This window comes from Larus michahellis, chromosome 2 (assembly GCF_964199755.1).
Source record: "Larus michahellis chromosome 2, bLarMic1.1, whole genome shotgun sequence".
Lineage (NCBI taxonomy): Eukaryota > Metazoa > Chordata > Aves > Charadriiformes > Laridae > Larus > Larus michahellis.
In genome coordinates this window covers 118,769,662-118,796,144 of record NC_133897.1, presented here as the reverse complement: position 1 = coordinate 118,796,144, position 26,483 = coordinate 118,769,662, and the positions used below count along the sequence as shown (strand labels likewise).

The window sequence follows — 26,483 nt, the reverse complement described above, 5'->3', positions numbered from 1 at the left end:
ATAAGCACAGCTTGCCAAAAAATGACTGAAAACCACTGAGGACCGTCCTGTCCTGGGCTGCGCTTAGCAGACTACTTGGAATACCATCTTGGAAGAAGTCACATCAAAAGATAAACAGCATTTTGGAAAAAGCAGCAATGAAAAAATTAGGGGTAACAGTAAGAAAACTGAACACAAACTCCCCATGGTTAAAACACAGGGGCTAAATAGGTCATGAAAATCTCGGGTAATTGAGCAGAGAGATTCTGAGCAGAAGCAGGGAGGCAATCTGCAACTTTAACATGCACCTACCCCAGTAACCTATGCCGGGTCCAGTTCTAGGGTCCAAATGTACATTAAAAAAAAGTGGTCAAAAATAGAAATAATTCAGTATTTAGCTCTGGAAAGCTTGCCTCAAGCTCAATTTCTTACTCTTGTAAGAAAGGGGAGTGGGGCTGGGGAGTGGGAATATCACTTTTTGGCATTTACTAACAATTGGACACTTCTATAACTGTCTAATTGAAAAAGTTTTGAAGTTCAGGGAAAGTACAGATTTGCAACATCGTGACAAAGTTAGGCCTTTTGTAAAAGAACTCAATTTCTTTTTTACAGTGGATCTTGTACACTAGTTAATTGCATAAAAGAATTTGCTTTGGCATCGTATATGGCTACAGATAACTCAGTGTAGAAACAGCAAGCTCTCTTGCTTTGTGAATGTCTGTCTAGAATACCATATTTTAATCGTTCTTTAGTCAAAATGAACTAGAACTGGAACTTGTCTGTATATTCCCTTCTTTTGTAAAGTCAAGTTTTCCAGATGAAAGTAGTTTTTGAAGCAGTATTTACAAGCTCACCTCAAAATATTCGAATGCAAGACAATATTGCATAAGCATCTATTCAAACCGTAATTAGCAGAGAAACAATTCCCTCTCCTGTCTTTTTTTTCCTAAATTCCTAATTTATATAAAACAATTTGTCCTACAGTTCCTTCAGGATGAAGGATCAGAGTCAATATACCCGTACTTCTTACTCCTAAACTTCAGTGGAGCCTGCCGTTTGTGCTCCAGGCTGCCTGCAGAGCCCCAGCGGATCCAAGCAGAGGAGTGCTGGCTGCCCCGATGCCACTGGCTGCCCCGTTGCCTTAAAGGACAGCTAAGTATAAATTTACTTCTTAACATTAAGCTTTAATAAATACTTGTTTGGGACTGCGTAATTTTTCATGAGAGAGATTTTCATGATTGCTACCACTGTTAGTATTTTGTAGCGATGACCGGAAAGGGAATTTGGGTGTTGTTTATAGGCCACCCTGCTTTCACGCCACCGCTGGGTTCAATTAGCACCCTTGTATACAGCCCTACGCCAACCTAACGCTTGCTCCTGTTCAAACTGCAAACAGTTACAGAGCAATTTTTTTAAACACGAGTACGATCAATTGTTGGAAAGACAATCAGATTGTTGTAAACTGAAAAGCAATTCAATACAACATTTGGGGAATTTTATTTAAGAATAAAGCATAACTAGAATATGAAACAAGCATTCAAAGTCAGAGAGAGAAGAAATTAAAGTGCTTGCTTTAGAGTAAATCAGAAACATTTTTTCAAAGGTGTAGGAATACAGCAAATACAATTGTGTGTGGTTCTTTAATGAAGAACAAGTAAATTTGATGTCTCAAAAACGCATCTTAAACCTCGTTCACTCTACGGCTGATAACAACATGACACATGTAACTCGCTTTCTAAACCAGGAGACCGTAATTATACTGGAAGAACAAAGGCTGAGGTAATTGCTGACTAGGAAACTCTGTTACAGAATCACTTGACATGCCAGAAGTTTTCCCAATACTTGCTATCATCTTGTTCAGGAGGCCACCAATTAAAAGACAAATTCGAGGAGCAAGGGAACAAAACTCATGTTTGCGCTTCTTTTAATTTTACTCAGAAATATAAAAGTGCAAGTTCTGTAAATTGACAACATTTACAGTACGTCACAATAAATATGCCACCTTGTGACATCTAAAAATTCTAGTTATTTATTTGAAATGAGTCATATTGAGATAAAAACTGCATCAACATCAACAAAAATACCTGACCCAGTAAAGATAGTCTTAACATATTAACTAGCAAGATGCATATTCCATTATTGCTATTAGACCATGCCTCCGAGTTCCAAAGTATAAAAACTGATCAGTTTACACAAAATACAGTTGAAATTTTTCTCATCACAGGCATGATCTAACATAAAAAAGAATTTTGACATTTACAATGTAGGAGACTCTCCTACGAGGGGAGGAAAAAAAAATAAATCATTAATATAGAAACAGATAGTTCTATTTCAGTGATGATTCGCTAAATTCACAGAAAAGCTGCAATTTGCACAGAGTTAAACTGTTATACGAATATATAGTGTCTTTCCATACCCACTCCTGGCCTGGTGAGAACAACAGGCCTTTTAGTAAATTTACTACAATTTGCTAGCTACCTCCAAGTATGTAGACCCTAGATATCCCAACACAAATCGCATGCAGGTGCTTTGTGTCCTGAACAGCCTAGTCTCACATTATATTTAAGCAGTGTACTTAAATGAAATTTTGTCAGTAACTGTACCGTTTCTAGCTATTTACCCAGAATGGACTGTGTTGCTGATTGCAAAACATTAAAAGTCAGATAGGACAAAATAAGATTTCAAGTACATTAAAGCCCATTTTTAAAATCATTATTTGAATTCTAAGTAGTCACTATATATACAATATATTATTTTTTTAGTCAATACTTATTTGGATTGACCAAATAAGGTTGAACACTCATTTATGACTCAATATTACTGTCAAAGTGGAATAAAAAAACCCCACAGTGTACAATATGTAACACACCTAGATTATAGAAAAATAAAACTGCTTTTTTAAGAGTTAAGAGTCTCTCATCTTCTTCAGGAACTGCAACAGAAGCGTTTAACTGCTCTAGGAATGCCTTTCATAGCAGGAACTGTGTATTTCTAGAGAGAAATAAAAGTGTCTCAACCGTTTCATTTGACCTACCAAATAGGATTTTACTTTTTCCTTCATATCAGTCTTGCTTTAGATACAACCTCAAAAGCAAATCAATGAAGGTTAGGTGTGGGCAAGGTCTAAAGCTTTGGCAACGTATTCTACAAAAAAAGTAAGAAAAAAAAAAAGTTTAAGCTAAGGAACTGTTTAAGGCAACCTGACCAAAGTAAAGATAAGGCTTTTGGATAACTATTTCCAAGGATATCCAGTTTTCTTAGCTTTGCAAAGTAACATAATTCAACTAACTTTCTGGTCAGATTTCCATTCATAAACTTCTATTAAAAAAAATTACCTTCCTGGAACACGATATTAACTGAATATAAAACATAAGGAGATACTACATATTACAGACAACGGTAAAAAAAGCTACAGATAAGCACACAGATGGCCAAGTATTAAAAATTATATGGTCATGATAAAAGTTTTAATTTCTCTGAGGTATTTCAATATCTTAACATCACAGGTTTGGAATACCATACAGAGACTTAGGATACCGTGGTATTGGTATAACTACTGAAATGGGTTTTTGGTTTTGTGTTTTGGTTGGTTCATTTTTTTAATACCTTTAAAGGTCACTGCTATAAAGACTCAACAGCTTGAATGAAAAATATGTAAAACTACTGTATCTGGCCTAAGTACTCTAACATAATATGCAGAACATTAAGAGCAGAAATGAGAACTGCCCACACTGTAACGGCGTGTCAAACAAAGTATGTGGCTGGAATGTACCAGAAGCAGAGATCCTAAATATTGACATAATTTACATCACAAGTATGAGCTGGGTTGGGAGGGAAGGAATGAAGAAGAGGAAGGGGATGCAAGGTTTAAAATTCACACATTAGTCATCATGAAGTCACTGACATAAGCCACTAAAATTTAGTAAGATCCGCTTTTTGTGGCCAAACAGTTTTCTTCCTCCTGTGTATTGGCTACTGCCTGAAGAAGGAAAAAGTGTTGTGACCATTCCCAACATGAACATTTACACCAATTACTTTTATTGTATTTTTCTAATCAAAACAGAAGTCCTCCCCTTGACACATTTTAGATCTAGATCTATTTTAAAAGGTAATATTGTTGAAGTAAATCATGTGTGCTTATTTAGGCTCACCCACAAAGTTACAAGCAATTATGTTCAGCTTGGTCTAAACAAATTAAAAACTGAAGAGTTAAAAACACAAGGTCACTTAACCTTCTTCCTGGTTGATTTACTTTTAGTTCAAATTGTAATATTTTATTAAGCCATCCCAACTCTGACCATACTAGGAAAATGTGTCTGGCACAAGTGGTTTTCAGAAGAAAAGCTGGTCTTCCCAACAGCTTTTTCTTCTGCTTCATCTTAAAGTGCAGAAACTGTGGGAAAGGATAACATGACTTCCTGTCCGTCACTGTGGAACTACTTCCCTTAGAGAGGCTAAGGCTGCGTGTATGCGGACGTGCAATCTGTTCTCGAAGTCATAGCCAGTAAATTCCTCCTGGGGGAAAAAGTAAAAAAAAGCATGTAACTATCAGCCTCCTTCACTTTATGATATGAAGATCATTTTACTCCTAACGCTTAAGAAGTCACATTACAAAACGGACCACAGAAAAGGTGGTCAGGAGAACTGGAGACTGCATGTTGCAATATCCCCACGTTACCCAAAGCAACAAAATTACAGAAATTCCAAGTTGGGTAAAGAGACCAGAAAGCTTCCATTTCCAACACGTTGTTCAGATCCCACGTAGTTGAACAGCACGTGCAAAGTTCTGAAAGTCCAAAAGCTCTAGAAAATCCCAACATGTCCAAAGCAGGAACCAGTTTGAACAGACAAGCAGTAGAGAGTTGTCACTTTCAAGCTTTCTGTAGCCAAATCTTGGTTGAAAAACTTGGCAAGGTTCTAACACTCCAGGAGAGGTCACTAATGTGGGCTCTGTGCTATGACTGACCTAGAAATGAGTATCTACATAACATACATAAATGTGCACCATATACGATAATGAATATCTACATAATAGTGCTGTAGGTTATAGGTGAGGGATACCAACACCTACCATCCACACCCTCTGCCCCAACCCCCCCAAAACCACAACTTCTCAAATGCCCGCATCTCAGAAAGATAAATTTGGAAGTGTCTTAGTTTTTACCTTGGCTTGGAGAAGTAAGGTTTTGCCTCTTGGCACAGTCTACAGAAAGACAAACATTGCATTAGAAATGCATTGCAAATGTCACAGAAAATATCTGAAGTGTACGGCCTGGACAGTCTGGAATAGCATCTCTATCTTGAAAACAAGGTACCAAGCAAACAAAACCCTCTAAAATTAGGAAATTAGAAATACTAATGAGGCACCCAAGAAATGCAGTATTACGTATTTCTAGTCTTCTAGAGAAAAAGAGAAATTAGAGTTTTAAATGCAAATTGCTACTGATGACGGTGAGCTACAACAATGCACAGGGAAACAAATGAGGCTACAGACAGATGACTAATTGATCAATAGAGTAATTTTTGTTTCTTAACCAAAGTTTAAGCCATGTGTTTACAAAACAAGTTACTGGACTTTTAGCATTAAAAGTTGTTTCAGAAATCTCAATTTCATGCTCTTAAGAAAAATATATGCATTTGCAGATTAGTATTTACTACTGAAAATCTCATGTTTTATTTCTTATCACACATTTTATTTTAAGCCTTATAAATAATCAACTGCCTAATAAGAGACAGAAAAATTAAGTTTTCTTATTCAAAATACATCTGAATATGAACATATGTACTCATATTGGTTGAATTACCTTCAGTGTCTAAGACATCTATAAGAAAATCTGTAAACTTCTTGACGTAACCATATCAGAATATTAAAGAACTTGATTACAACTAAGTTTAAAATAACAAAGATGATTCAGATGACATGGTAAATCAAACACGTAATTATGAGTAATTTCAAAGCCAAGTAAATTTAATATGCTTTTTATACTAAAATGCATATTCATATCTGCATCTGTTGCTCAGGTCTTTAATATGCTCAGCCTCTCAGGTAAACATGATTTATAAAATCCTGTTCCCTTCTCTTTCTTAACGATTACAGAGCTCTCTCACATGACACCTCATGTAGTAAGTGGAATTTTCTATAAGTAGCATCCACTCGCCTCTAATTCTGCCTCTTGCTTTTTCCCACCTCATCCCACTTTATTCAAGTCGAGCATCATTTACCTCCTCATTGTCTGAGTGCCACGAGAGGGAGTTTCCTGCACGTCCTTCACATACTAAGCGCTACCATAGCTTCTCAGTACAGCTACAAGCTGAGGCTTTTTCAGTTCTCAAACACTCAACATGAGGCACGTTCAGTTACTGTGTGCACATACTATATGTAAAGCAGGGAGGAAGGACAGACTGCTCCCACATTTGCAAAATCTTTGGATAACTTCACTACTGATCGCACTTTTTTTTTTTTTTAAGAGACATTTGACACGACCAAATTTAAATATGAATGTGGAAAAAAAAGGCAGTAGGAACATTACTGGACCCAGGCCTACCTACAGGGCTTCAGGGCACAGTTCATAGCACAGCAGGGTTCTCAAAAAAGAACAATTATTTTCAAAAGCATTTCCTAATTTTGTCCTTTGTCATGACAATCACTTTTACTGAAAGATCTTCCTTTCTTTCCCTCTTTAAGGGGAAGGTTCAGCTCAGATGTTTAAATCTGACAAGACTAAAACCTCACCACTCACGGTGAAAGCCAAAATACCAACACATACAGCTTTAACAGAATTTAATGACTGAAATCACTTTAATTATACATCCCCTGCAGTGAAATAGTACGATAGTCTGAGTGCCCTCAGTCCACATAGGTTTCCAAGAGGAATCGATGTGTGAGACAAGGAAGATATCTGTCCTAAGACTGGGCATAAATAATCCCAAAGTAAAAAGACTTTTGACAAAACCCATGTTGTTCCAAATATAAGTTTGATCCTAAAAACATGGAGTTATTTTAGGAAGGCACCAAACTTATTTAGAGAGGATAACTACAGGTGATCTTTGAGCTTGAACAGTATCCAACAGGAAATTAAATATGTAAGCAAAGGATCCTAGGCGCTCGCCACACTAAATACTACCTGCAGACAATAAGTTTCTGCCTACCCAAGGCATTCTTGCCAGGCCCCTGCTGCCACCAGCCAGAACACTAAGGCAAGTGAAGAGGCAGAGAGGTCTTTGCGTCTTGAGGGGTGACAGAAGTATTTCCATATCCCAGTATTGATATATACTCTTTCTGTGAGGCACATATGAAGAGAGAGAAAATAAAAAAAAAAAGAAAAAAAAAGGGCATCCTGGCATGATCAGAGAGGTGAAAAGTGAAGTCCTTGCAGTGCTTTTTGAGGTAAAGTACCGAATAATAATCAAAACACTGTGGTGCTACACTCATTGAAATACTTGCTTTACTGCTTACTGTAGGTTTACAGACATGTTCATTTTACTGCTGGAGAAAGACACCACCAATGGTCAGAAATGTAACAAGAAGAATAATACCAAAGAGTCATAGGCTCTGTTTTTTTTATGTAAAAATAAAACCCAGTAACAAAGCAAGTCATTGCATTTTTATCAGCAGATAATTTAGCTCCTCAAAATGTCCTTATAGCTCTCAGTATCGAAAAATTAAGATGATGTTACCTAAAACACACTGCATTTCTTGGTTTGCAATAAACCAAAGCAGTAAGTTTCTTCTATACAGTAGGTATAAAACATATTTTAATAACTTAACCTACATTATCACCTATAAATTTTGTTTCGTTGTTTGTATAGTGGTATGTTGATTCCCCATCCTAATTTTAAGAGATTAAAAATAGGTTACGCTATTACCTCTGGATTGTCTAGCAGAAGACAGCCAAGTTCATAGCAAGCATATGGCTGGACGTATAAGTTGTTTTGACGGCACAATTCATCTTTAGCAGCTCGCTGAAAGAACTATAAAAATTAAGGAAAAAAAAATAAGAAAGATGTCAATACACAGTAACATTGACTATTTGATACTGTTCAACTTTAAACACTAGAAATTAGCTCAAAGATAAAATGAGAATATATTAAAAACTTCCACTGGCAGAGATTCTTTAAGCAAATATGCAGAGATTTTCACTGACACTACTGTATCAAGACAAAACTATTTGTTTGGATTTTTACCAATATATTGACTGTTTCACGAGTTTTCCAACTTCATATTGAAAAAATACTAGATCTAACGAGGAACTTTAACATCAGAGATTAAGTACCCGGATTATTTAAGATACGCTTGAGAGAAGCCGAAAAAAAAAGAAAAAAGATACAAAGCCAGCATGAGCTCCCTTGTTGCTTATGTGAATTGCATTCTATAAAAAAACATTGTGCCTACACATCAAAGCCTGGAGCAGTGGCAAAATTATTTGGTATGTGCTAATAATCAAACCTCTCAGTGTCTAATAGGTCTGGAGGAGAAGCAGCAAACCCATGCTTTTGAAAGGTCAATTTCCAAGTTATTTTTTTAAGAAAGTTAAATCCAGTGGAGCCAAGAAGGTTTTCATTCTTCTTTACAGCTTCCCCTTAACTCTTGCTTCTACAAGCCACTTTAGCTACCACGTTCATTCAACATAGCTTATTACTTTTACAACACAAAATATAATCAAGACATGCTGAACAGAAGATTTGAAAAGAACCTAGCACACTCTGTTGGAATTAACAAGTATGATCCACAGCACTTAAAACTAATGGCTTGCTTAACACTCTTACCCAACAATATTTACTGTGTAATGGAACAGCTGATAAAATAGGATTAATGGTGTAAATTATCGTTTAACAACTTACCTGAACAGCATCTTCAGAATTTCCTAAGCATTTGTGTATGGCACCAAGAAGCAAATTCCTCAAACCAACAGCCGATGAATCATCAACATCCTGACAAGCTTAATGAAAAAATTCCAGTAAACAAACAAGATGGATTGAAATCCTTCCTTAGACAACAGTTGTGGTCTATGGTGACTTTTAGTCCGATGATTAAATTTAACCAGAAAAAGGAGATAGTAGTAACATGAATATAAATCAAAGTTAATTTGGTTTCTTTTAAATACAGCCCATTTTGTATAAACCTCATCAAGCAATCTGTCACTCATGAGAACAATTCCTAACAGGAATGAATGGGCTGACGCCAAAGGCAGTTGGTGATTCTTCTCAGAAGAGGAGGAGAATCCATTTCCCTACTGGTCTTTGGAATATCCACTAAAAGGTAAAGTTAAGAAACAATCACCTCCTCCTGGTTTTCTGAGAAACTGGGTTGTCCCAGATACTGAAAGAAAAATACATAGCCCAAGTTACAAGAGCACAGGGCAAGCAGTTCAGACAAAGCTGGTTTGTTCTGAACTGAAGCGAAGCGACAGACGCAGAAAAATCTGTACTGGACTTAAAACCCAGACTAGGGTATTTTGGCATCACAATTCTCAATGCTGATGAGAGAATAAGGTTTATTTGCCAGACCTTAGCTGGTCCACAATCCAGGGACAGACCGTGCCTCGGCCGAGTAGTGCTCTCCTCCCAGAAAGAACTGAATCATGATGCACATAAATGTCTCTAGATGAATCAGGGTCCATTTTGATCAAGCTTATTAGCAACTGCTCTCTTAAATCAGGGCTGGTTCTATGAGAAGCCATTTGCACTTGTCTGCACCGTTGCCTCCAGAAAGGCCGAGGTACGGGGAGACCTGCAAGGCTTTTCATTCCTTCAGAAGGAGCTGAACTGCTGTGCCTGGAGCAGTAGAGCTCCTTTAACTTCACATTCTGCCTCATCTCATAAACCCTGACAGATTTTAACTAGTTCTGCATTCACGACACAGTTAATCCACAACCCAAACAATCCACCTATGAATAACTAGGAGTCGGCTGCGTGAAGTATTTGGACACTACACAATACACAAGGCTGTCAACTCTCCCCTGTACTGCAAGTCTCAAGTTACTTTGGCACTTTACTTACAGAGACACAAATGAATACAAATTAATTCCTTTATTTTTAAGTCCATTTCTAGCCCTGAGGAAAAGCCTGCAAACTCACTCCAGCAAATTACACTCCAATTATTCAAGAGAAGAGGAAGCACATAAAAAATAAATCACCTATCATCTCATCATTCTGAGACAAAGCGCAGCAATAACATTGTCACCATGCAGAAAAGCTTCAACCAGGTATTGCTGACGCAGACACATCTGTCAGCGTCATACTTTACAAGAAGCGTAGAAGAGTTTTAATTGATACTGCTGTTTCACATTAAAACGTGCACCATCAGCTTGAAGCTTATACGAGGAAGATGTACACTGCTTCTGAGCGCGCGGGAGAGATGCATATACTCTTTACAACCTCTAAAGCTGATTGTTCTGAAGGCCAATGACAGACAAAAAAATCCTGAAATTTAATTTTTATGTAAGTAAATCTAATTTTAAAGCCTTCGTCATTATTCTTTGAGACTAGAAAACTTGGTATCTGAATGTAACCCAATGCCTTCACACAATTTAAATGGACAAGTTATCTTAAACCAAAAACAGAATAAAACCCCAAAACTAGTCCTGACTCTCGACCTAGAAGACTGGTAGTTTTCTCGCTTAACATAAAAATCATGTACAATCCCCAAAAGGTCACAATTGCAGAAAAAAGGAAGTATCTCTGTGGCAGACGTTTTTTGTTTTATTTTCGAAATGAGCAGGTAATAACTTGAAACTGTTTGCAGAATGCAAACAAGACTGATGGCTGGGTGGAGGGAGAAGTACTAAAAACTTCACGATAAACACTGTTACTGTAAGCTCCATGTGACAGATGTCCAAAGACATCTGGAGACTAAGAAAGAGGCAACCATAAAATGCCCCTTTCACCCCTAAGATGGCCCCAGCAGCCAAAATAAACAGAACCCTTACCGTGTCACAGATGACCTCAGAAGCTACATATTTCCTCTTAAAAGAAAACTCATGTGCAGAAATTAATTGGTATTTTTTTTATTTTTTTATTTTGTAGCTAGGTTTAAATGAGTTAAATTTTGCTTAGTGACTTCGAAGAATAGCTATCACACTATTGTTTCATTTTAAACAATGGGCAAATAAAACTTATTTAAAAAAACCAAAACTATATGCAGCAAGGCAGTTAAACCTTTCCCAAAAACCTAAAAAATTGTAAAAATGAAGCATTAACCTGAATCGTAATGGGTCATTAATCCATTGTTACTCAAACTGTTTTGCTATCACACACACACACACACGTTTAAATTTTCACGATACAGCAATAGCTTACTCCATACAACAGAAGAAAATTATACACCTCATTTGAAAAAAGTAAATAAATAAATCAAGGAAACATATTATACCTTGGCTCATATGCTGTAAGTTCGAGAGGGAACAGTTTGGAAGGGCTTTCCATAAGTACAATACTTCAATGGATGCCAGGACACAGAGCTCTCTGGTCGGCATTTGTTTTCTAAATCTATCTGCCTGCAAAGTGGGGAGAAAGAAGAAAGGGAGATCTGCCATCCAGCCTTTTACAGGAAACAAAATATTCACGAACAATATATCACAAACAGTAATTCTGTTTCATGAAAGCATCCAACAATTTTATGGAAATTAAAGTCGGTGGTAACTTAGCTTAAAGACTTTAAGACTAAGAAGCAAAATCTTTCAATAAATTTAAGGGCTTACATATTGAGCAAGATTAAAGCTTCCTTGTATGCAGCCCAGATTTGTTTTACTGTATTTCACAATCCCCAAGTACACACTGACTGGATGCTAAAATGGTAACATCTGCAAGATCATCAGTTGAGAGGTATTTCCTAGACAACTCCTAGGTTTCAAAAACAACTAAGGATTTGACAAACAAGACAAGATAAAAAGGAATAAGAAAAGCAAAGCTAGAAGGAAAATTACCAAAGCAACTACAGTATCATGTATTTTTATCTTTAATAATTACTTTAGTTGTAAAGTGAATAGCTAATTCACGTTTCTTTTGCTAGGTCCTTAAAATGCGTGACACTACTGTTTTTCCACCTGAATCCTTCCCACTAATTCTACAGAAGCAACGCAGAAGAAAACAGATACATCCTTCAAAAATAAATACTTGTAACGAATCCAACAGAATTACCAAGCATAATTAATGTACTGAAACAAGTCAGCCTATGCTAAACCAAACCTTTTTCACTGAAAATTGTTCAATCTGATTGTTTTTTCTTTTGAAAAGCTTCTGAACTTCCTTGAACACATTCTGAGCACCATTGACATCACCAGTGGCTCCTTGACACACTGTAAGAACACAGAAACAAAAATGGGTTCACACTACTACATTGACATAAAACTGGAAAAATTAAGATTAGATATCATACAGTCATAGGAAAACACACTCACTTCCTGAAAGGATCTAGACTGGGGATTTGACAAACATGCATATCCCAACACTCCCAAGTACTCTCTGTGATCATTAACAAATCAGTACTTCTTTTTCATACCTCTAAGGATTTATTTATTAAATCTCTGCAATACACTGTTATATGACCTGTCACTTCACTGACAATCATAACATCTACATCTAGAAAGAGAGGGAAAGGGGGGGTGCAGAGAAAGTACTCATGCAATGTGCGTGCATGCAAGTGTACATTATATAAACAAAGAAAATCATGCAAGTCAAGCCTGGCATAAAGCTGTGTAAGCAGCAGGGCAGTGTGGAAGGCACTATGTGCACCAGTAAGTTTCCCAAAACAAAACAGTGCCAAAACCTTATCATATCACTGATTTATCACTTATCCAACACACTGAATATACTCACCTGCTGTTAAATAAGCATAGTAGCACTGCGACCACCTGGATTCATTTTTAAGCCTTTCAAAGGACTCAAACGCATCTTTGAAATTCATCTCTATCATGCTGCACCAACCTAAAAACAAGACTAATTTAACTTCACAGAAAGCACAGTAATTCCGATTTGGTGTCAACGTCACCGAAACACACAGTCTGTTATGACAGCTGGAGCTAGTTTAACAATTATACCAATAACTGGAAAAGTTAAAATCTAAACGAATCAATGACAGACACTTAAAGCCAAGCCTGGTTTAAATTTACTGGGAAATGTTGAATTATAAGGTTCCATACAAAACAATGAATCCACTTCAGAGTAACAACAAATCTACACATACAGCAAAAGCTCTTTTTTTTTTTTTTTTAAATTTAAATGCTATAATTTGTAGGATGCCGAAACTTACAGAGCTACCACTTGCTCCCTTATTCTTCCCCACTGTGACAAGATGCCTTAACGAGACACACTTAAAGCTTGAAGCAACATATCTTCTCCACTCGAAAGACTTGTATGCACATTAAGAACATATAGCATATATTGCTACTGAGAGAAGGAAATGAACATGAAATATAGGTCCTGCAAACCGTGAAGCTTCACTGGACAATTAGGTTTTGGCACAGAAATGGTGATTCCACTGACAAATCAAAATTAATTCATTTCTCTTAAAATAATATTCTGTAGGTGAACAGTTTGCCCCTTGATTCTACTCTCTGACTTGGATCATCTTGTAATTGCAGAAAACTTTAAAATTATGAAAAGTCGTTGAATTCTACTTGCCCAAACAAGACGACAGGTTTATTACCATTATCCATCCAAGACAAAGGCCAGTATTCTAAAACCTTTTTAAAATCCTAATAAAAATAATCCAGTTTGTTTATTGAAGTTACTATTCTAAACTTGAAAGTGAGCTATTTATAGTATAAACATATCCAACTTACCTATTTCGTATAAGCAGACATGTTGAATCTCCCTTTGGTCTGTTGCAAGTTCCAAAGCAGTATGAAATGAGGTCAAGGCACTATTGATTTGACACTAACAAAAGTGAAAGAAGAAGAAAAAATTCAGATGTCTGAAATTTAAAATTTGTTAGATAATTTGATTTTGATAGAGAAAACTTTCAGATTTCTGTTAACAGGTATTTAAAAATAGCTATATGGTCAAAAAAAAAAAATAAAATGAAGTGTCCTAGAAATTGCTGACTGGTTTGATTAGATGAAAGAGGCACAATATCCCATTGACAGGAAAACCTCAAAATTCATTTCAGACTCTAGATTATTTTAAATGAGCTAAAACCTACTACAGACCTAAGAGTTTGAAGAAGGGCTAATATTAATTCAATATACCAGCTCCACAATGCAATTCCTTTGGTCAGCTTCCCTCCTCCCAGCTCTCTCAAAGTGATCAACCTGATCACTTTTGAACGGAAGTATGGACAAATTATGACAAAGCCCTTATTTACAATGACAACTGAGCATCTTAAAGAGGTTCCATAGTGAACAGATTTTTCCATCTTCTTCATATTCATGATATGAAACATAATACAAAAGCCAAGTTATAAGAGACAAGTAAGAATCACTAATACAGAGCAACTTAAGATTTAGATTTAAATGAAACTTTAGACAAGAACGCAAAGCATTTTGCTTGCAAGGTACTAACAATCAGTTCCACCATGTGCAACAGTGAATATTAAAACATACAGTACGGAACTTGCACTCCAAAAGTCATATAAAAAGAGAAATGTAGGACACTGAAGAGTTAAAAAAGGGTGGAGGGGGATAGTAGGAGGAGTTTAATAATGTAATAACAATCACCAGTAACTTAGAGCCAGTTCAGATCATCTCTCAACCTTAACAATCAGTGACTGTATTCCTTCTATTTGCTATTAAGTCCGAAATCCCTTGGTTTTATGCATTAAGTTTTTGAATAATCTCGTTTCTACTCTTATTAGTCATTCCACCTTTAAAAATCATGTATTTTTAGCAACTGCCCATGAAGTTTAGCTTTCTGCACAATAAGGGTATCTTTAATGTTTAATTTTATTTATTTCGAACTATTTCACCTTTTTCCACATCCCTCAGTAACCACTTCAAGCAACAGTTAATAGAGAATTCGTAAATGCTGCATGACATGGAGGCCTATGAGATAAAAAAAAAAAACATTTTGATAAAATCATTAGTTACTAACTGCTTAGCAAGAAGAGGCTGACAGTTTTGTAAGAACCAGAACGATAGTTCTGAATACCATAATTCCTAGTTTTCCCAATCTAGAATGGGACTTCTCCATAACAATCATAAAGGGGGGGGGATGCAAATCAACATTTTATTAGTTTTATACACAGACACACTATATATCCCATTATAGCCTATACCTGCTTTAATAGTGTTCCTACATTTATTCTCACATACAATTATAGTAATTTATACAGAAGAATCTCTAAGCTACTCTCTGCTGGCTAACCATGTAAGTGAAAGAAACCCTTGAAAAAGCAAGCCTGTCATCTACGCAAGCATTAACAGAATTCAAAAACTTCTGCAAAAATCTGCAGCGTTGTATCGTAAGACCACACACATACACAGAGCTCTGAAGTGATTTTATTAGATTTTCTTTTTTGTCTCATCAGGGAAAACTGTTTTAGTTGCTAAAGAACAATCTAACCGTAAGCCATATATATCGTATCAAGGCAGTACAACTAACTGCCAGCAAAGGGATCCACAGCTGTACCAACATAAACACCATACACCTAGAAAATAAAACAGTCATTAGACTAAGATGCTTGTTGGCGTGACAGAAGAATGCGCTACACAGAAAGACAGGTGAGTTATATTTGCCCTCAAAGCTTCCAGGAAGCCGGAGCAATGTACACCCTTGTTTACTTTTGTAGCAACACATTCTCTCCACTACACATTACTCCAGTGATGTTGCATCTCTCCAACATGACTTCCTGGAAAATAAGTATTAGGCACGTAGTCTCACAGAAAAAATACAATAAAATAAAAAAAATAAAATAGGCTTAAAACTTTATTTTTGTGCTAAGAAGTTTAGAAGTTCAGTAAATCTATGTTTTGAATGCTTCTAAGGAAAATGCAAAAAAACCCACAACTAAATATTTAGTCCTCTGTGAAGATATTTCATCTTCTAAAAACGTAAAAAACCTAAACATTTGAAAATATAAATCACTTATTTGCAGGGCATGTTATTTCACACAATGACCAATGGCAATTACATTACTGTCTGCAATGCCATACACCAGCCAGGGGCAGCACACAAAATACTGACCACCTGGTAATACACAAGTCCAGTTAGTTGAATATTCAATCCTCTATAATCCATTTCTCTAACTGTCCTGATCTCTCAAGTGTTTTGACATCTGCCTAAGTTTTCCTTAAGCATCAAGCTCAGTAAGTATGTTTCAGAGACATTCCTTAATTATTAAAAGTTTCAGTCATCTCCAGGGATTGTGACAACACGCTGGAATATGAATTTCTACTCTTGGTGTTAATTCTTAAAATAAATGAATTACTATCCATTTATTGTTTCAGAGAATAAACAGAAAGAATTATAAAGTCCCAAGGGTCTGCAAGCATAACATCATGGCTGACACCTGAAATTGATATTCTTGAGACTTAATATATTTATATACACACACTTGGAATTCCTTCAACAGGCATCACTCATACTTCTCTTGGACGTAATACAAAGAGAAAAAAAGATTAATCCATAAAATATATAACATGCAGAAATACATAGCCATAAAGAGGATTATTAAAGCTAATGTGAAAACCATAAACTTATGTTTCTTGACTTTAGATTAAAACAAAAAACACCCCAAACCACCAATAAGAATCTACAGAGCTTACTGGGCCAAGGCAGCTTCCCAAGCTGATACGTTTCCCCCAAGAGTTGTTCTGAAATCTCAGTACACTTTCCCTCTCTACTCTCGATGAGCACTATGAATTTGTAAAGCTTTTAAGAAGTCATGCTCATAATTAAGGGGAAACCAGCAAACAATATCTGAAGGGGACAACTTACACTGGGGGACACTACATGGAAATTTCAAAGCCTGTATTTTCTATTTCTTCACACCTCCCCATTTTTCCCTAGACATGCCACAAAATCAAAATAGAGTAAAACTGGGATTCTGTATTTTATAATCCAGAACAAATAAGCAGAGATGCCAGCATAATTCCTGAAACTAAACATTGATATTACACAAGCTCTGAAAATTTCTCTACTTAAGACATCATTGTGACTTTATTTCAGACAATTAATTTAAGACTTTTCAATGCTTATTATTACTCTTGCCCTCAGTCTACTTTTCTGTGCCACAGCCTCCCGCCCGTAAGTAAGAATGATACCACTGATACCGACATGTCTGCAGAAGGTAACTAAAAAAGCAAGAGTGCTTGCCAGCAATATATTTAAGCCCACAATACCACTGCACATTTTCACTAGCCTGCACATCAAACACAATGTAGCACACCTGAAGGTACCGCTGCTGTTTTTCCTGTCAGCCGGAGTATTTGGTACTTTTTCTTTCAGACTTTTAACATGCACCTATGCCAACTGAACTCTATAGATCGAACCTCAGAACCTGAGGGTTTTTTTGTCCCGGCCCCAGAGATTTCTTGTTGTTTATATATACACAGCAGGAGTCTGTTCCCAATCAGAGAGAAGCAACCTTGCCCAGTTCACAATTTTGTCAAACACCTAAATCTTGCTTTTATTCCCTTACTGCTCTCCACATGAAGCTATCGATCTATTTAACTATTTCTGAGTGGGGTGACTTGTACTATTTAAAAAAGCAGATGGAGATTTTAGAAAAGTGTTGCAAATTAGGCAAAGAAAAAAAACAACCAGAAAGCAAAACTGAAAGCTAAAAAGCAGAAATACTTAAGATTCAGAACACAACCTCTTACTCCGCCCTCTCCCATGCTACCACCATGCCCATCTTTCACTACTGGCCACAATACCACACTTGAATAGTCTAAGTCACAGTTTTAAAAGTAAATTGGTATTTATTGACATAATTATAATATTAGACAAGAGACATTTAGCAAATGGATGGCAATATTTTTATTTTCACAGTAATAAGAAAGGCCCAAGAGTACAGACAGAAATTCTGTATTTCAGACTAGTGGGTTTCAGCAGCTAATATACTCATTAGATTTTTAAGTACCCTTTAGGCACAAGTATAAAACGTTATTCTCACTTGGTTTTAGTAGCTTAAGCTTACATGAAACATCATTATCAGCTTTAGTGGAAAGTATTTCAAAGATAGACACAGTTGAACATTCACAAAGAAATACTTGTGAGGCTGGAATACATACCATACAATCATATGTCAAGCACAACAATAGTTATGCCCGTAAAAACAGCCTATGTGAGTTATGTAAAAGTCGGGAAAAATGCTACTTCTAATACACAGACTCTTAACCTACTCTTTGAAAAAGAGACAGCCTACCAGCGCAACCTTTAATTTTCTGGTGCACTTTCATTCCAGCCTTCCCAGATCATCCTCCTCTCCTTTCCCTCAACTCATTCATTTCAGTAGCCTCCAAACGCTTTCAGACTTCATTTCTCAAAAACATGAATCTGGGAAAAAAAGTTGAAAGATAATTTGGTCCACCTTTATAGTACCTATAAGGCTACTTCATAGAAAACCAAAGTCTCTTAAGGCTTTTACTGACTAGTATTCCTATATGCTTTCTGGAGCACGAAGCATTATTCAGTGACATGCTCTTCAGCCCTGTCCCTGTGAAATCTTCCTTCCTCCTCAACTACCTTCCTTGGCAGTTTTCTCCTTTGTCAGATTTGTGTCTCACTGTCCAGTCTTGCACTACTGCTTCTGCCTTTAGATCGGCTTCCACGCTTCCAGGTGCCTGTGGCTGAATTGTGCTCTTTACTGTTTCTTTTTTCCATAGAAAAGAAAAAACACACATACACATGTGCAGATATAGCTGCATGTGTATGTATATATGTTGCATACATACACACACTTACTAATAGAAGCTGAATATACCATCAGCTGAAAGTTACACAAAATATATGTGTCTGTAGGATCAAAAGCTATAAAAAGAACCCCCGATGGACTGAGTGCTAGTAGGCTCTAATACAAAGCCTACAGTGACCATTATTGATTCTTATTTCCAGAACACACAAAAACCCTTCTGTGTAACAACATATAAGCTGCCTTTCATCTGTGTACAATTAAATTTTATCACCGATAAAATTTTAAATAAAAAATTACAGATATTAAAGACTATAAAATATACAACCTTCAGCTCAAGGTATACTTTAAGTGCTTACAGGTTAAAGCAGAGACTGACCAATCTCAGTAAGCCATTTCAAAGTAATACTCCCATGCCTGGCAGAAAAAATTTAAACCTACCTGCGTATTAACAATTTCAAGGAAGGCCATACAAACACTTCATAGGTTTTGCAGGAGCTCGACTCAGGCCTCTCAGAGATGAGGTGGAAATTATTAGTCAGCAAATTAGTTTGTAATCTAAGAGTGTACGTGCACTTCTGGTTCAGAATGTTCAATAAGGCCAATGCCCAGATTTGGGACATGTGTAACTACAAGTGTATTGTGCAGAAACCCAGCGCAGCTCCCCATGCCATTGCCACCAGTCACACATCTACCTCCACTATTATGTCAACAACATTTGAGCAAATTAAACTTGCAAATTCCTAACATAGTCTACAAAAGAGCATGAGCCGTTTAACCAAAACATTTAGCCACAGCAAAGCCTCAATGTTACAGTACCACTTAGAACAAAGGAATGACAGGGGAACAAAAAAACCAAAAAACAAACGACAACCAAAAAAACCCCCCACCAACCCAAAAAAAAACCCCCAACCAACAAAACAAACCAAACAAAAAAAAGGGGTTCCAGAATGGAAAAGCTCTCATGCAAATACGCGAATAGGGACATTTCATTCCTGTTAGCAACCAATAAGCTTTCTGCTGAATCAGAGTATGGCTACATAGCCTAATGCACGGCATTCTGCCAGCCTCGGCTAACTAGCTTCATGAGTAAGGCCACATAGTCTCTGGCACAAACTATTTTGCTTGGAGCTAAACTTCAATGTCTATATACAGCATCATTTAATGCACAAATACTCCAAGATAACAGCTAAAGAACTCCGCTTTGAAACATAACAGTACTCCAGGAACAGACTGACTATACAAAATTTGACACTCATCCCAAATCCGTCCTCTGTATTTCCACATAGAAACATATACTCAATTTATTGACAGCTATGTTTCCAATTTTGCCCTAGCTTGTCCTGAAAGTCAGAATACTCATGTAATAGTTGAATTTTTTCCTCATGACATTAAACATGAAAAAAGTTCCAAATACCAGTCATATTCCGGCAATCAACATATATACATTCTTTAACTGCACTTGTGTTCATTTAGTAGCTATTCCTAACAAATTTGGTTTTTACCACATGAATGGAAGACTCATATAATTGAACAAAGACCAATAAAATCTTTCCCACTCAGAGAACAGCAATACTTCCCAAAGACTTCCCAACCTTGCCTGCCAAAGTGCAATTCCCCAAATGCACCTTCGTTTTCAGAAAGACGGCAAAAGAAGAAAAACAATATTCAAAGCCCATGCAAAATCTGACAGGCCACAGAAGCGTGCCCCCCGCTGTTCTGCTACTGTTGCTACCTCCCTCAAAATATTAAGTTGTATTTGAGAGAGTTAACTGCAGAAACCCTAGCAAAGAAATGACCATCAATGTTAAGATCTGGATTAGCTCTTGTAATTGCCATGTTGAGATGAAGGGTTTAAACATTCTGGTTTTGTGCTTTTGCGTTGAGTTTTCTTGTTAATGTAATTGCTCTGGAAATACTCTGGTCTGATAAGAGCAGCAGCCAAGAGCTGAGCAGTTTGTAGTACTCATCACCATCCTGTATTATCACAGATTCTTGAAGAGTAGCTCAGCCAAAAAACATGAGGCTGCTGCAGTGTTTGAGTAACACTCTGCAATAGCATTCACAAACACATTTTTGGTGAATACATTTCTGCTTGGGTCACAGCTCACTCTTGGTAACAGAAAACATCCTGGTCTGACCTCTTAAAAGCAAAAGCAGTTATTTCAGGAAAATTATTGCAGAGAATTAGCTGTATGTGAACAATGCATTAAATGAAAAGGGGAAGATAAATGCTATGTACTCAGCAGATAATACTCAGATTTTAGCTTGACAAGCAAAACTGAAATAGCTATTTATACCACAAGAAACTCATGAGTGACCAAAAGCACTTCCTTTTAGCATAGAGCTCCAAATGTATCAAGTAGCTGAAAAAGAATTTCAAAGTGCCATTAATTCAGATAGAAGTAGTGGAAGAGCAGGTTTGGCACGTGAACTGGAAACTAGGAAGGAGTTAATCCTTTATTCTTACTTATCTTTCCATGTACCTATATCTTTAGGCACAATTTGCTGAAGCTCACACAGTTCATTCACATCAGAAAAACATAAAATAAGGAAGGAGGGGGGGTTGGGGAGAAATCAGTCAAAAGGAAGAAAACATGCAGTACCTCTAATCGCTGTATCCTTCCCTTGAAGAACATGAACAGAGAGGAATTTGGATAGGCAGATTCTTTCTTTGCAAGAATTTCTTTTGCCTCTTTCAACCCTGCCTTGTTATCACTGCCATCAAGGGCAAAAAAGGGACGAACAACTGTGTGGTACCACAACAGAGCTAATCTGAAAGAAACATAAGAGTACAAAGGATTACAGCTCGTAAACAGAAATTTAAGGATAAGGTTCTACACAGGCAAATTTTTAATACGATTCTGAAAGACAAAGAAAGATATGTATCTTTTCTTATACAACCTGGCTTTGAAACTAACACAATACTACTGCCATACATGAATGTACTCCTAAACTACACCTGAGCATACAATTCCATACACACTACCCAGAGGCAAAGTAACAAATCAAGCTCATAGCATCAAAGCAGTTGAGCCTTTAGAACTCTGTAGATTTTAAAAAAGAAAAACCCACAGGAAAACTTTGAAAACAAAATGTTTTTTACAGGGGAAAAAACAAACAAAACCAACAACAAAACTAAACATACATCAGCAGACACACTTGAAATCAATGTCAAATACATCCGGTGTTCGGAAGGGCAGACATCTACATGACCTACATCGCTGTTGGAAACGAGGGCAGAGCACAAAGATTTCGAAGACCATCTGAAGGAGGAAACATCCCCAAAATACCATTTTTCTTCCCCAGAAAGGAGAAAGAATAAACAGGAACATCTAATCTTAAACTCTCTTAACCAATCAAAAATACAATTATTCTCCTCAAGCAGAAGACACTTTAGCTCTGCTGCCAATGTTTCAAAAGTGACATCTGATAGTACCTGCAGTAGGTCCAATAACAGAAGTATTAATTTGGAGATAATGGAATAACAAACCCATTTACGAGGGCAGTTTAAATTAGGTCTGGCTAACACTTCACCCGATAAAAAGACCTGAATGCAGTATGAAGGCTAGGGAAAAAAAGAGTACACAAAAAATACTCCTCTAAAAAGACTGTAAGGGAACATCCCATTTTACTCAGATGCTAAAATCAAAAATAAACTGGAAAAGATCTTTGGCTAATAGTAAGATAAATAGCTAAGTGAGATCAGTGACTCATAGCAAATAGTATACTCTCCACAGGGGAGAATATAACTCAGGTAAATTTACTCAGCCTTCAGGGGGTGCTTTTATTTACTCTGATGGCGTATAAATTACTAGACATTAGAATAGCAGCTACTGAAGAATACAGCAAAATACTGACACAAACCCCAAATACATGTAAATACCTAACAGCAGAGAGATCTCATACACTAGTAAGTGATGATTTACTAAACCATGGCATGTTAAACAACAAACTACAAGTTTATTTTACCTGCTGTTGTTTCCTTTAAAGCAACATGACTTTTTGCTTTTGACTTTTTTCCAGTTACTTACTTTTAGTACTAAGTTATCTACCAAAGCATTTCAATATAGCTACTCACGTAGCTAAAGGGGCCTTCATGTCCTTACTTTCACTTGCATACATCAGTGAAGAAAGCCCCTGTAGGCGGTCTCCAGGAAAACCCAGCAGGTTGATGATTTTGAGCAGGTTTGGGGGCACCATGGATATGCAAAGATGAAAAAGTCCATATCCAAAGCTAACAGCACCTTTCAGTCTGTTTAGCGAATCCTCCGTTACACCTTCTGCAGCAATATGATTATCATTTGCAGCATCAGAAGTCAAGGATTCCTGAGTTGTTTTCTTCTGATATATTTCCTGAAGTGTATTAATGTCCGTATAGCACTTATTGTAAATTTTCCAGGCTTTTCGGAGTATCCACCCACCTTTTATGTATGCTAAAAATCAAGGAAAAACGTATTTCAAGGACATATTTCAGAAGTGAAACACAGTAAGCAGAGAATGTATTTTCACAAATCCTAGGATGCTCTCTCTATTTGCATTAACTTCTCGTATAAAGGATTTTGTAATAGCTGTTGTCCTCTCAAAGAAGTCTTTCACACTGGGCACTAAAAACTTAAGTGCTTTTCAACCAGAGACTTTTAAAAGAGCATGCAATACAAAGGGACTTCCCTTCAGCTATGTAGCAACACAACTGTCAGAAAGAAACAGAGAAATTGCAGAACTCAGTGCTGGATTCTGCTCCACTATAGAGTGGAAGAGATGAAACGGCTGCCTCGCAAAAAGACAGAATCAAAACTCAAAGAAGAGATTACCCCTCTTAAGTCCAAATGATCTTAAAATACAGCTGATGGGAAAATACGAAGAAAACCCCTTCCTTTGGGTTAGAGAATAAGATTTTTCACACCATCATTTCCCTGCCCCTCATATGAGCACAGCACCTTATAATTAGGGAAAAAAAATCCTAGGGGAAAAAAAAAAAGCATAAGTTTTATGGTTCTAAAATATTTTTCAGTTGCCTAACTTTCTCAATTTCAAATGCAAGCTGAGTACCTAAATTTCCCTTAAAAATCTGGTCTTGAGCATTCTCAGTTGAGAGAATTCTCAGTCTCATTACACTCTTTACAGGAGGGTAAAGAAATGCATGACACCAAAAGATGAAGATGTCCAATTTGCTGCCTACTTACACAGCATTTGTCTTGGTTACAGTACATCTTTGGATAATGATAAGTGGTAAACAGAAAAAAAAAAACCAAAACGCACAGAATATACTTGTACATGTTAATTGTAAAGGCAGACATCAGCATTTTGTCTGTGATGGAGCCCTGAGAGTTAGGAACTGCAGTGACAAAGGATTTAACTAAAAATGAGAGAAAATAAAAGCATGGTTATAGCAACAGTGTTCTAAACAGATATCACCAAATTTGCAGAGATTGGTGTTCTAACTGATGCCAGAATTAGATCATAACAGGTGGGGTGTGTCAAAGAAAATGAAAACACTATTCATACCAAACCACCAAGAAGGGATGAAGCTAATTTGATAGTCATAAGAAATCTCACTGAGAAAGACTGCAAAATTTGTATTCTCACTTGTGACAGAAGGATTCTGTCAAAATGAGCTTAAAGTATTAAAAAAATTAATCCTCTATCTTGATTTCCATATTAAAGTGCTATAATAAAAAATGTAAGCCCCTGCCATGACTCAGCTGCCTTACAAGACCAACATTACTTCAATTCTAAGCAATTAGGTCACTTTTTGGCTGCACAGTATATTTTGAAAGTTATGTGGTTCACCACAAGATGAATGCTCATAGAACTATGCATAGCAATGCGGCAGACAAATAATAAGGAAAAACCCACATTTTACTTGTCCTACGGATAATGTTTCTGCTAATAGGTAACTACTGTGTTCTGATGCATGCACCAAATAGAAAGGGTATGATGTGGAAAAAAAAGTAGTTTTAGGTTTTACTTCCATCAGTGTGCTGTCATTAACAGTTCACTTACTGTTAATAGACACACAGCACAATCTCAGCACAATCCTAATAGAGTTGATATACTACGATGTAACAATCTCACATATTAAAATAATGAATTTATGACTTTTTAAACATAAAAATTAAATCAAGCCCAATCACTGAGCTGATTTCCCACCATGAACTTCTGAAAGTAGCCAGACCCATGACAGCAGTGGTAAATATCAAGAAAAGCTAGTTCAATATTGCTGTGGGAAGCTAATGTAAATTGCTGTGTTACTAACTTTTATGATGCAACTATCTGTAATACATCCACAAGGGTGGAAGAGAAAATCTAAAATGTGCTAGGCATTTGAGAAAGCAGCTTGCATGTCATCATATGCTTCTTGTCAAACTGTCTCAGGAAGGAAAACAGAAGAAATTTTTCACCCATCCACTGATCAGAAATATTTGTCTGCCTCTGAAGAAAGCTTTTTTTTCTTTTTTCAGTTGCACTCATTTCAATAATCTGGTTGCTACTTCTGTACAGAAGCATGATAAAAACAAGACATTTATTCATAATCAGAAAGATAACATACTCAAAAAAAATGAAATAATGGATCCAACAGTTCAGCAACGGCAGTAACTAGGAATCACTGAGGTGGCATTTAACTGCTTGAAATTTTAACTAAAGATTTTAGGTATATTTTTTACTCAATAGAGTAACCCAAATATACTGCATGTTCTGCAGTACTCTGCTACCCACTTCAGTTCTCTGAGCAGCAGACAAGAGGGAAAGGGAACAGACACCACCACCCTCAGCTACAGCATCCAACCCAGTTATGCAGCTGCAGAATACATACTGAAATAAGAAAAAAAGCTTCGGAAGGAGGAAAAAAAAACCCTCACAAATGAAAATGCAGAACTGCATCAAAAATAGTAAGAAAACTTTTCTGCAGCATTACACACGTAGACAGAAATACCCCCTAAACTTCTGCTAGCTAGAACCAAACACATTCTTGATGTCATGGCTTGGAAGCAAACAAGTCTGCATATCACAGAAAAAATTATGTCCTTGACTGAAGATCTTAGTGTTATTTTAAATAATCTGAATGTTATTTTCCCAATTCCTTTCAGCTGACCAGCAGGGTTTTCACTGACAATCTGGTGTGACTGTCATTTCTTGGTCTTCATTGATTTGGTAAGAACCTGGGAATGTGCTCACTTTGTATATGACCTTGACCATTTTCGAAAAACTCATGGTTGAAGGCATTTTTTGAGATTACGCAACAGATCCAGGAATGCAAGCGAACTTTAGAAACAGCTTTGCAGATGAGACAACGAGGTCTGTATTCAACATGACAGGATAATAACCTCTTTGGCATGCAAGGACACACTTTGGTGACCAGGAAATAAGAACTGATTCAGCAGTTCCATCTTCAACACACTTCACTTCAAACTACTTTCACTGGCAGTTTGTCATCTCCCTGAGTTGTCATGAACATAATATGCATATGGGACTCTAGGATTTTCCCAGTGGCCTGGATTTATAGCCTCTTTTATCTTTCAGGCCACAAAAAGCACACAGATACTAACCATCTTCATACCAATTCCTCAAATGCCTCTGCGGGAACATGCAAAGGATTCCAACCTATCTAAGGAGAACCAGTTCAATATGATTATTGGTGTGAAAAAAGCAGAAAGCTGTAATCTGTAGCAATCCAATTTTATGATACTACTACCTACACAGAGGTAGAACA

The 26,483-nt window shown here is 36.7% G+C and overlaps 1 protein-coding gene across 1 annotated transcript in view; it reads right to left on the bottom strand.

The window, feature by feature from the left end:
• Positions 1–1,452: 1,452 nt before the first annotated feature.
• Positions 1,453–26,483, bottom strand: part of TTC39C (tetratricopeptide repeat domain 39C) — a 39,929-nt gene continuing 14,898 nt past the window's right edge. Inside the window, exons 5-14 of the mRNA XM_074576848.1 lie at positions 22,851–23,205; positions 21,376–21,544; positions 13,761–13,854; positions 12,796–12,903; positions 12,166–12,275; positions 11,351–11,474; positions 8,821–8,918; positions 7,846–7,950; positions 5,144–5,182; positions 1,453–4,494 (exon numbers count right to left, since the gene is read on the bottom strand). Of these exons, the coding sequence (XP_074432949.1) occupies positions 4,405–4,494; positions 5,144–5,182; positions 7,846–7,950; positions 8,821–8,918; positions 11,351–11,474; positions 12,166–12,275; positions 12,796–12,903; positions 13,761–13,854; positions 21,376–21,544; positions 22,851–23,205 (1,292 nt within the window). The 3' untranslated portion in view covers positions 1,453–4,404. The remainder of the gene's footprint in view (positions 4,495–5,143; positions 5,183–7,845; positions 7,951–8,820; positions 8,919–11,350; positions 11,475–12,165; positions 12,276–12,795; positions 12,904–13,760; positions 13,855–21,375; positions 21,545–22,850; positions 23,206–26,483) is intronic.